The 11,558-nt window shown below is 35.8% G+C and overlaps 1 protein-coding gene across 15 annotated transcripts in view; it reads left to right on the plus strand.

Annotated features, from left to right (window-relative positions):
- SYBU (syntabulin) overlaps nt 1-10,736 on the plus strand; it is a 134,933-nt gene extending 124,197 nt beyond the window's left edge. For all 15 annotated transcript variants that reach the window (XM_074266826.1, XM_074266843.1, XM_074266813.1 and 12 more), the window contains 3 exons: nt 4,071-4,271; nt 6,095-6,244; nt 8,892-10,736. In XM_074266826.1, the coding sequence (XP_074122927.1) occupies nt 4,071-4,271; nt 6,095-6,244; nt 8,892-10,005 (1,465 nt within the window). In that variant the 3' untranslated portion in view covers nt 10,006-10,736. The remainder of the gene's footprint in view (nt 1-4,070; nt 4,272-6,094; nt 6,245-8,891) is intronic.
- The last annotated feature ends 822 nt before the right edge of the window (nt 10,737-11,558 follow it).

Here is an 11,558-nt window from a genome sequence, read left to right on the forward strand (position 1 = left end):
ATGAGAGAAAGTGAGGTATCAAAAATAATGCTAAGGTTACAAACCTGAGAGATTAAACTTCAGCAGAAATAGGAAAATTTGAAAGGAGACAGTTTGTGGGAAAGAGAAGAGTTCAGCTTTGAACATTTTGAGTTTGAGATGTCTCTGGGATATCTAGTTTGAAATGCCTATTAGGCAATCAGTGATGCCTTTTTTTATATTCCCAGAATTTAGAACAATACCTGGCACAAAGTAGATACATAATGTTTGTTGACTGACTGACAGATGCCTGACTAAAGCATATAGAAGAGATTAGGCTGGAGAGATAGGAAGGATTACATTTGTTCTTGGCCTCAGAAAGCAGAAGTGAGAAGTTATAAAGAGTATAATTTTTGATTTGATGTAAAGAAAATCTTAGATTCAAGCTATCCAGAAATGGAAAAAGCTGAATCAGAAGATAGGTGGTATATTTCATTTCATTGAAGATTTTCCAATAAAGGCTATTTGACCATTTGTAAAGTGTAATGATAGTGGAAGGAACATTCAGTTTAGCCAAGAGTTTTACATTTATTATCTTGTTTGATCTTCTAACAACCTTCTGAGATAGGAGATATTATTATCTTTATTTCATGAAAATATGAGGAAACTGAAGCTTAGTATGATTTAGTGACTTGTCCTTGGTTTCAGAATCTAAGGTAGGATTTTAGAAAGTGCACATAACCCAAGTGTTCCTAAGTCTAATGTTCTATCTATAGTTTTGTGGGATTTTTTGCAACTATAAACTGAAATGATATTTGTTTATTCCCTTCCAACTCTGAAATCAAGTTGAACTTTACTAAAGGAGCTTGCACAGTGGTAAATCCTTTAGTGCTGGCATTCATCATTTTCATAATAATTTACCTGCTTAAATCAGGACCATGTCTACATCTTCCATTTGGCTTATAGTTGTGTTGCCCAAACCTCAGAATCATGGTCATCATTAGCTTTCTTTCTTAATTTAAAATGATTTTGCTTGGATATTTGTGTTAAGAAAGAGCTGAGTTCATTTCTGACAAATTATAACTGAAATAGAGGGATAATAACCTAAGCCAGAGTATGTTTTCCTTTTCCTCTCAGATACTTATAAAGATCGCTTCCCAATACTGTACTCTTAAAGTTGGTTTGTAAAAATGCCATCAGGCCATCTGTTACAGATAAAGTGTCCCTTTGCACGAGAGGGCGGGGCAAGCTCAGGCTGATTTCCAGACAGAGCTTTTTTTGTTTTCCTTTTGGGTGATGTTTACATTTATGTGTGTTATTGTGCATTTCTAGCTAACTGAATATATTATTGTTTGGGATTTTTTTTAACACATTTATTTCTGGATTTGCACTGAAACCACATTATGAATAGAGGGAAATTTGTGACCAAGATGGTAAAGGAGATTGTAAAGTAATAAGCAAGCTAGACTGAAGTTTCCATTCTACTTTTGTATTTATTCTAACTTCCTTGTTCATATGTTTACATCTTAGAGAGTCAGTGCTATAATAAATAGTGTATTATATAATGTAATAAAAATGATACTGTATATGCATTTAGAAAGGCTGAATTAAAATCTGCCAGTTTATAATCTAGATGGCTGTGGACAAATAGTTTGGACTCTTTGAATCTCAATTTTCTCCCCTATAAAATGAGAGAGTTGAACTACTTTAATGCTCCCCAAGTACTCTGAATTCTTGAAATCCTTTCTTACAAAAAAACAAACTCACATCCCCTTCTCCCCACCCCCACATACATTTTAATAGTTGCGTTATTACTATATACTAATTGAGAAAATTGGTAGTGGCACAAAAATAAAGCTTTATAAATTCAGTAATGTTTATACTTAATTTTAAGGTCATATTATTTCTATCCTCTAAGACTATAAGTTAGAGATATTTTTGAGATTCAAAAGGTAATCCCAAAAAGTTAGGGTCACAGACTGATTTTGCTAGGTGTCCATCTCCAAGTCAAATGGCAAAGTAATTTTAAGGCCAATTGTAGCAGGCTAAATTCCAAAAATATTTAGCAAAGAACTAGGAACAAGAAGACTATAGGAAAAGACAAAAAGATCTGGTTCTTCATGTCACTAATATGCTGATTTTATGGCCCAGAGGTGAGTGGTCTTTATGTTTGTCTCAGAAAGCTTGTTATCACTGACCAACAGATTGTTTTCTGTCAGTCATCAAATTTTTTAGAACTATATTCCTTAAACTAGGAGACTTTAGAAAGAGTGACAACAGCACTCCTAATATCTGGGGGCTTCATGATTACTGGTGTATTTCTCCTAGAAACTGCATTCCCTTTACTATAAGACTATAAGTTATAAAGATGCCATTAACCTACATTGTTAGAGTTTCTACACTGGAAATTACCCACATCAATGAAATCTTAAGTTTGGATTGAGAAAATCTACAAACACATAAGTGTATGACAAGTTTATCCAATTTACCCAAAGCATGTTTCATTATAGATTTGTGTATGGATTCATGGAATTCTTTTTAAAAATTCAGAGGTCTCTGTGACCCATAGATTAGGGATCACTGAATGAAGTGCTCTGTAAGGTGCCTTCCAAATCTGTGATCTGAAAGATGTTTTCCAGAAGAGATTCTTATTATTTCAAAATTATGTAAATGACACAGTGGTTAGCAAGAATTGCTCCTTATGAAATAGAAGGATAACAGAAGCTTTATCTTCTGAGATCAACACATTGGAAGGTTAGGAAAAAAAAAAAAAAAAACTTCTTTGAGTGTTGAGTACTAAAACCTATATCCATTGGATCAATGCAGATATGTTCTGGGACCATTAGAACTCAATTTAATCAAATGGTGGCAACAGAGGAATATATCAACATAAGCTTTGTCATACAAGTTAATAATGAACTATGAGATTTTAACCAAAGCTTTGCTGTCAACAAAGCCATAATGGCATCAACTGCCTCCTGGTACCAGCCCCCTCCTCAATGATCCTTGCTGTTTCTAGGGGAGATTTATAAAGGTGGGGCACAGTCGTATTAAAAAAAAAAAAAAAAAAAAAAAAAGATTAGCAGATTTAGCAGTCTTCCTTGGCCAGGGGAACAGTCTGAAACCACCAGGTGTTAAAGAGAGATTAGCAGTTAATAAAGACTCTCTCCCTGATTATCATAGGAATTGGAAGATTACTGCAAAAGGGATAGCTTTGGGGAGAAATGTAAGCAGCTGCCCTAAGTATTTTGTGTGGGAATAAATCCCACTTTATGTATAAATCTTTATCATCTGGACAGTTTTCAAATTTCCTTATTCAAGAAGAGCCCTGACTATAAACCACATAAATGTGGAGGATATCCTTGAGAGCATTGTATTTTAGTTTGGGAGGTACAAAAGATAAATATTTTAAAGAAAAACAAAAATACTACAATTATTTTAAATCTTTGTCTATAAATAAACAGGAAGGTGAAAAGATAGGTGATTCAGGATTTGTGCAGGGATTTGAATAAAATTGTGACTCCTAAACATAAATGAATCCTATCAATTTTCCAAATCCTAAACTGAGCCACCCCAAACATAAAATTAAACATTTAACTGAATTACTGAATAAAATTAAACATATTACTGAATTGGAACAAAATCCCAATATTAATATACTCTTCAGAAACTTTTTCATTTCCTATTGTTAGAGTCCTTGGATCAAAGGGAGGTATATTTCATAGTTTCTTGGAGGGAATAGAAGTTAAACCACTATATCATAGATCATCAAGCCACAGATTTATAGATAGGAAGGATCTTCAAGATTATCTAGTTTCACTCCCCTCATTTTACAATCAAGAAAATTGAAGTATAAAGGGGTAACTACATTTCCCAAGTATTTGAACCTTTAAAAGGCCTCTTTCTATTGCACTGATCACAAAAAGGCACAGTCCCTTAGAGTAATGCTCAGCAAGAAAGAAGAATGGACAAAGACATCCTGAAAAGACCAGTTTGGCTTGACAGATAAATATCCCCTATACATTTTCCTAGTGGTAATCACCTTAATGGAAGAATTAAACAACAGAATTTCATCCAAATAACTTGGCATTTTTCATTATTGTTCTTTGTAGCCGTGGTCCCCATGCACGGAACAATGGATCTTCATCTTACAAGTCTGGCAACAGCCCACCTTCACGTGAGAAAGATCTTCTGTCTATGTTGTGTAGGAATCAGCAGAGCCCTGTTAATGTCCATCCAAATTATGGGCCTTCGTCTCCCAGTAGCAGTAACTCCGGCTCATATAAAGGAAGTGATAGCAGTCCAATCATGAGGTGACTTCTATTATCTTTTTTTCTAATTCCTCCCAGATTTATTTATTTTTATTTATTTAGATTTTTTTTGACTAGGTGAAAGAGGAGATTCTTATCCTCAATTGCTACCTAGCCTTAATTACAATCAAACTGAGACTTTTTGAAAACCTTATCTTAAAAAGGCCAAAGTTTCCCCTTGCCTCTAGAGCCATCTCCAGTCATCCTGATCTATATCTGGTCACTGGCCCTTGATGGTTCTGGAAGGGAAAGTGAGGCAGGTAACTTTGCACAGCCCTCCTTCACTTAACTTTGCATGTCATAGCATCAGTTCTCTGATGTCATGGCCCTCTTCAAGAATGAAGGACAAACAACAATAGCAAGAATTCCTGGTTTATCCTATTTAGTGAACTTTTTCTTTTCTACCTTATTTTTTTAGATACCTTATATTACCCAATAGCTGCATAATTACAACTCATACCTTTTCCATGATTAAATATGTTGGGGGTCAACCAATGAAAACCAACACTTGAGTAGCAATGTTCAACAAGAACATAATGAAAAGGGAGGACAAGAAAGGTGGGAATTGGGAAAATCAATCAATAGTCAATTAGAGTAAGGGCAAAGGTTAGGAAAGGTATTCTAGCTATACACAGGCAGACAACCAGTGCAAAAGTTCAGAGAAGAGAAAAACATGGATGAAGAACAGAGAAAAAGTCAGATTGTCTTAGAGGAGCAGTAATATACAGAGACTCTAAAAAGTTAGGTTAGAGGAAGATAATGAAAAAGCTAAATAGAAAAGTTTATATGTTATTGCAGAAACAATAGAAAATCATTGGAATTAAATAAAAGATTGATAAAATCAGATCTATACTTAAGGAAAAAAATTTTGGCAATTATATATAGAAAAAAGATTGGCATGAGGAAGGATTTATGGCAGGGAAAATTTGCAGTAATCCTGATGAATGCCACTCCTTTCCATCAAAGTAAGGTAGCTACTTGCTTCCCAGAATAAGAATGGATAGGATCCAAGAGTCAACATGTTCCTTTCCCTCTGAGATTCCCCATTCTGATCAGTGGAAATTCTGCTCACAAAGAAAATATTCAGCTTTGTGCTGGCTCTGGGATGTAGGCCCTGAATTCACCCACGACTGTCCCACAACTCAGTGGTGAGGACAAGAACAGAGTTGAGGACTTTTGGCTTTCAGTCCAAAGATGCATCATAGGACACTCCATGCCTCCCTTTTAAAATCTAACAATTGTGAAAAGGAAATAGCATTTCTTTCCTTCAGAATAAAGGGACTTTTACATTGTGGAGGGGGGGGGGAATCATTTCTAGCAGAAACCACTTTTGACCATAGCATGTAGCCAGCCCAAGGAACAGTAATTTGAATTTATTTCATTACAATTAGTATCTTGAGACAGTGACACTTTGCACAACCACTTAGATCATCCTCCATTCTCCTCTGTAATATCCTTTTCTTCTATATCTCATTGTTCTCTTACTATAATGGCATGTCACTTAGCACAACTGATAAAGCTGGCATGGAAACAATTATACATTATTTTGGATGAGAATTTCTTTGTAATAGAAAAGTTTATTTTTGCCCCTTAAAGCTTAACTTAGTGGATACTGCCCAAGGAAGCAGAAAGATTTATTGCCTCAAGACTTAAAAGTGCATGAACTGTAGAACACCTTTCCAGATGAATTCATCCATCATTACAGTGCAAAAGGGAAACATAGTAAATTTGTTTTTTTCAAGTTCACATTTTTATGTAAAGGAATTTTTTTTCTACAGAGAAGTAAATAGAACAAAACTAACATTTTTTTCCTTGATTTATTTCAGGCGGCCTGGGAGGTATATGTCTTGTGGAGAAAATCATGGTGTTAAACCCCCAAACCCAGAACAATATTTGACTCCCTTGCAGCAGAAAGAAGTTACAGTGAGACACCTCAAAACCAAATTGAAAGAATCTGAGAACCGACTACAAGAGAGGTATAGTAGGATCATCAACTATTTTGCGAAGTGTTCAGTAAGTTATTAACTTTCCTTTAAAAAGAAGGCAAATGACAAAAATAAAAATAGAAGAAAGCCATTTTTTCTGTTATCAAAGTTAGCTTTAATTTTTTCATCATTTCTTTAAAAAATAAGTTACTACATAATTTGCATGACTCCACTTTTAAAAGCAAAGTTTATTAGGAAAAACCCTTAACTTTTTCTAGGTATGTGCAACTTAGTAATATTGCCAAACCTCAGATGATAGGTTAGCATAAAATAGTTTCTTTTAAGGTGAATGAACACTGCAGGAACAAAGGAACCAGCTGAGCACATTATGGTCTAATTCAATCCCTGTTCCCATCTCTATGGGATTCTTCATTAGGAATTTATATATAATTTGGAGAAGTAATTTCTTTCTCTGATTTCTCTTCTAATGGGTAGGAGCTCATTATTCTTGACCAAACTACTGATTAAGAAAAATACCAAGAGATGCTATCTAAGAGAGTTTTTTTTTTTTTTAAAGACATGTTGGACAGACCAGTTTTTCCACTTGAGTAATTATTTTTTTTCCTTGAAGCACATGGGAAAGGATTTAGTAGAACTATGTATCAAAGAAGTAGTTTAGAGTTGATTATTTAAACTAGATTCAAGGGTTCAAGTCAGTTTTTAACTTTGGGGACACTAGCTCTTTCCCCATTTTATATGTGTGTATATATATATATATATATATGTGTGTGTGTGTATATATATATATATGTATATATATATATATATATATACACACACATATACATATTTCCATTATATAGAAGGCCTAAACATCTTCATCGTGTTTGGAATGGCTTTAATGATCTGAGAGATATTCCATCTTGGGCTAAGCTCTCTACTAGATTGCTTTATTGTAGCCCCCAAACAACTGTATCTGGATTTGTTGAAATCTTACATTTGATGGAACCTATTCTAGTATGAGTTTGAGCATATCATTTGCTTTGGTTTTTAGTTTCCTCATCTGTAAAGTGTGAAGTGGTTGGACTAGATGATCTTTGAGATCCCTTTCAGTCCTATGATCCTATGATCCAAAGGAGTTGAGGAGTAGATACTGCTATCTAGAAATATACATCTCATGGCAAATTTAAATTAAAGACTTAAAATAAAACCTGTGAGAAAGAATTTGAGATATCTATCCTCAGGATTATTTAGCCTGGAAAAGAGAAGGCTCAGAACCATTTAAAAATCATTTTCTTATATAAGCAAGGCACTTAACAAAGATGATTGAGGGCAAGTGCTGTGCATTATCAGAGTAGCAATAAATTTACTTAAACTGAAGCATGAGGAGTTTGGGTTAGTTACAAGAAAATTTTCTTCATAATTGTGAGAAAAGCATTTCATTCTAAAATCAGAGGCTCTTGATTCAAGTCCATTTGACATGGCCTTCATCATTTTGGGCCTTACATCCCTGAGCCTCTGTTTCCTCACCTATAAAATGAGGGGGTAGGACTAAATGGCCTTTATGAACTCTTCCAGCTCTAGACCTATGATTCTAAGAAGGAGAACTATGCTTTCTGCTTCTCTGAAATTAATAATTTAATTTCTACAAGAATTTAATTTCAATTGTATGATACCCCATTTACCCAGCCTGGACTGATCACAGTTCTTTTGTATGGATCTCTGGAAACTACTGTATCTCAAAAACTCATGACAACCAATATTGTATTAAACCTCTCTGAATTTGGCCAGGTTGGTTCTCATCCAATGGACATATCTCATTGTTGGGACTATACTCAAAGCTTTCTAACTTATTAAACTGTCAGGAATCTCTCTGATGAATCAGTGCAACAGGACTATATTGGAGATTGCCATACTGGTATGAATATAGGTTATGATTTTCTAAACCTATTTCTAAATCAGCATAGAGGGATTTTCAATCTCTATCAGTGTGAAGGGGAAACACATTCAGATCAAATCATAGATTTTTGTAATCTAGAAGAAATTGCACCCTTCATGTCAGAGGGATTAGACTTGTTGTATTTAACCATGGAGGATAGATTTAGGAACAGTAGGTACTAATTTATATTCAATATAAGGGAAAAAACATATAGCTAGAGTTTTTTGAAACTGAAATGTGCAGCCCAGAGAGATCATCAGTTCTCTATCATTGGAGATTTTCAATTAGAGGTATCGGAAGACCATGAACAAGCATGTTGAAGAAAGGATGCATGCTTTGGGCAAGATTTTGATTCACTGGCTTTTTTAGTCCTGTTCAACTTTGCATTTCTATAATGTATTTTTTCCTTTCAAAAATACTTCATTTTAGAAGCATGGCCTACTTATTAAGACCAACTTGTTATAGAGAAATAGGATAGTTTTCCCATGCTTTAAACGGCCAAGAATTTAAAAGATGGGATAAATAATTTCTGATACTCTTGTTTCTCTTAAGGTTCTACAAATTTGGCCTTAACATCTTATAACCATTTTTAAAGTACATTAGTAATTTTTCATTGAGAATTGCAGTTTTTCTAAAGGAAGTCTAAAAGTATTAGTCATGTGAATAAAAGGATGGTAACAGACTAAGCGAATGTAATATCTAAAAAGTCAAACGTCAGATATTTGATTTTATCTTGTTGTTGTTTTAAATTTTGAACAGGGAAACAGAAATTGCAGAGCTCAAATCTCAGTTGGCCCGTATGCGAGAAGATTGGATTGAAGAGGAGTGTCATCGGGTGGAAGCTCAACTGGCCTTAAAGGAGGCAAGAAAAGAAATTAAGCAACTGAAGCAGGTCATTGAGACCATGAGGAGCAGTCTGGCTGATAAAGACAAGGGAATACAGAAGTACTTTGTAGACATAAACATCCAAAATAAGAAATTGGAATCCTTACTTCAGAGTATGGAAATGGCCCAGAATGGATCTCTGCGGGATGAACAATGTCTAGACTATCTCTGTGATTCCCCAGAGAAAAGTTTACCTCCCAGCACCACATATGGCAAAATGGCAGATGCACAAGCTTTGGAAGACCAAACCATAGAGGAAGGAGCTGAGAGTGAGTTACTGGCCATTGAAAGCATGGAGAATAGCACAGATTTGTTTGAAGAGGTTATGATGGCCACTACTACTGAGGCTGGTGATTTGTCTCTCTTACAATCCACAACCATTTCCTCTCCACTTAAAACAAAAGCATTTGAAATGGCTCCAGACAGTCAGGAGGAAGGCAGTGAGGTAACAGAACAAGCCATTCAGACTGATGTGGTGCTATATAGTCCTGATGTAGAACAGCTCATTCAGAATATGCTTAAGTTGCAAGACCCCCGTCCCTCAAGCCCATCATCTCTCGATGAGTCTGAGGCTGACCTGATAGAAAGTTTCCCGGAGGTCACTTCTGCTTTAATGGTTGATCTCACGCCAAGCGACCCAAACTCTGCCATTCTTTTGTCTCCTATGGAGACACCATACAGCAAGATGGAAATTGTAAATCACGAAAACCAAGTCATGAGAGAACTGGATTTCACGGCCTCCCCTGAAGAAAGGTTTGGCAATGTCATTCATCTCTCTCAGGCGGGAATCGTGAAGCAGTACTGGAGCAACAATTTCCTGGTAGATCTTTTGGCCGTAGCAGCCCCTATCATCCCCACGGTCATGTGGGCATTTAGTACTCAAAGAGGGGGTATTGATCCAGTGTATAATATTGGAGCATTACTCCGGGGCTGTTGTCTGGTTGCCCTGCATTCTCTCCGCCGAACCCCGTCCCATATTCAAACCTAAACAGAGGCTGCCATCATCTTGTACCAGTTTGTTTTGTGTGGTGTTGTGCCAGGTAGAAGAGTAGCATCTCTTGTGATGCACTGTCCAAGAATGTGTCTTATCTAATGACAGTCTCTGTCCTGTCGTTTGCTTCTTGGTATTTGATTTGCACTATATATAGTTGAATGCCTATTCACTGTTTAAAAACCGGAGGTATCTTCAAAAGGCATGGAGACCTGACGCGGTTTAAGTCTATGTCCCTTAACTGTGGTATGGAAAGCATGCTAATGATCCTGCGGTGTTGTCTGAAGTACCAGTTCTTATACTAGTGGTTCAGGAAGAGGAAAAATAAATAAAGGTTTGCACTTTTAAGGCAGCTTACATAAGGCTGGCATGTGTCTCCTCGCTTTGCTTTGTGCCGTTTTAAAGTGTGTGATTGTCCCAGCATTTCAATGGTCTTGTGCATAGCAGGGGATTGTAACCAAAAATAAAAATGCATTCTTGTAATTGGTTTGGAGAAGTCTTGATAGCTCTTTTGGTGTTTTACTTAGATCTGAAAAGGTATGAGTGTTGGACAAAGTTTATATTAAATGTAGTTCCAGAGTCTTAAATAAACTGTTTGTTCTTAATGGTTAATTAATGAAGTTGTATTCAAGTTTACCATGTATTAACTTATTTTTTGCTTATTATATATAGTGTTTTATTGGAAATTATGTTTGTAATCACAAATTAAAAGCATGTTGAAAATGCAAGTTAGCGTTTTAATTTAGTAAAATGTCTTTCTTCCTGATCCACTTAGGAGGGTAGAAAGAATGTCCTACACAGATACAACATAGCATATAAGATTTAACTGCTAAGGTTGACAGAAAACAGGCTGAATTCAGGGTATTTTCCTCCTGGGAGTTTCTCTTTGCTCACAGAATTCCCTAAAATAGCAACTTATAGGGAAAAAATTTAACCTGTTTAAAGCAAAATTTCAAGCAGCTTGAATGATAATGATGGCTGACATTTATATAGCACTTTAAGGTTTGTAAAGCAGTTTTGTTCTCTTCCTTCCACCTGTAATTCTGCCTCCTGGCTTCCCTGCTTTTCTCAAAAACCCAGATCTGCTCAAATCCCATCCTCCAAAGGAGGCCTCTTCCACCCTCATCCCCTGTGCCTTCCCTCTGAGATTACACTCTATTTTTTACTGTATATGTCTTCTGTGTACATAGGTGTTTGCATACTGTCTTCCCCATTAAAATGTGAGCTTCTTGAAGGCAGGGACCATGTTTTTGCCTTTCTTTGTATTCCAAGCACTTAATAGAGTGCCTAGCACATAGTAAATACCGAATAAATGCTTGTTGACTGAATGACTTGTACTCCGTTGTGTCTACCCCCTTCTCTGGAACCCCTGATCTAGACACTAACATATTTGCTTTTTCCCTTTTTGTGACCTCAGGGAAACGGAAAACTAATTAGAGGGAGTCATGCTCAGAAGATCCTCCCCTTCTGTAAAAAAAAAAAAAAAAAAAAAAAAATTATCTCTGATCTGGCATTAGACAAACTTTAATTAAGAGTTATCATGGCTCCTT

This window comes from Sminthopsis crassicaudata, chromosome 1 (genome assembly GCF_048593235.1).
Source record: "Sminthopsis crassicaudata isolate SCR6 chromosome 1, ASM4859323v1, whole genome shotgun sequence".
NCBI classification, from domain to species: Eukaryota; Metazoa; Chordata; class Mammalia; order Dasyuromorphia; family Dasyuridae; genus Sminthopsis; species Sminthopsis crassicaudata.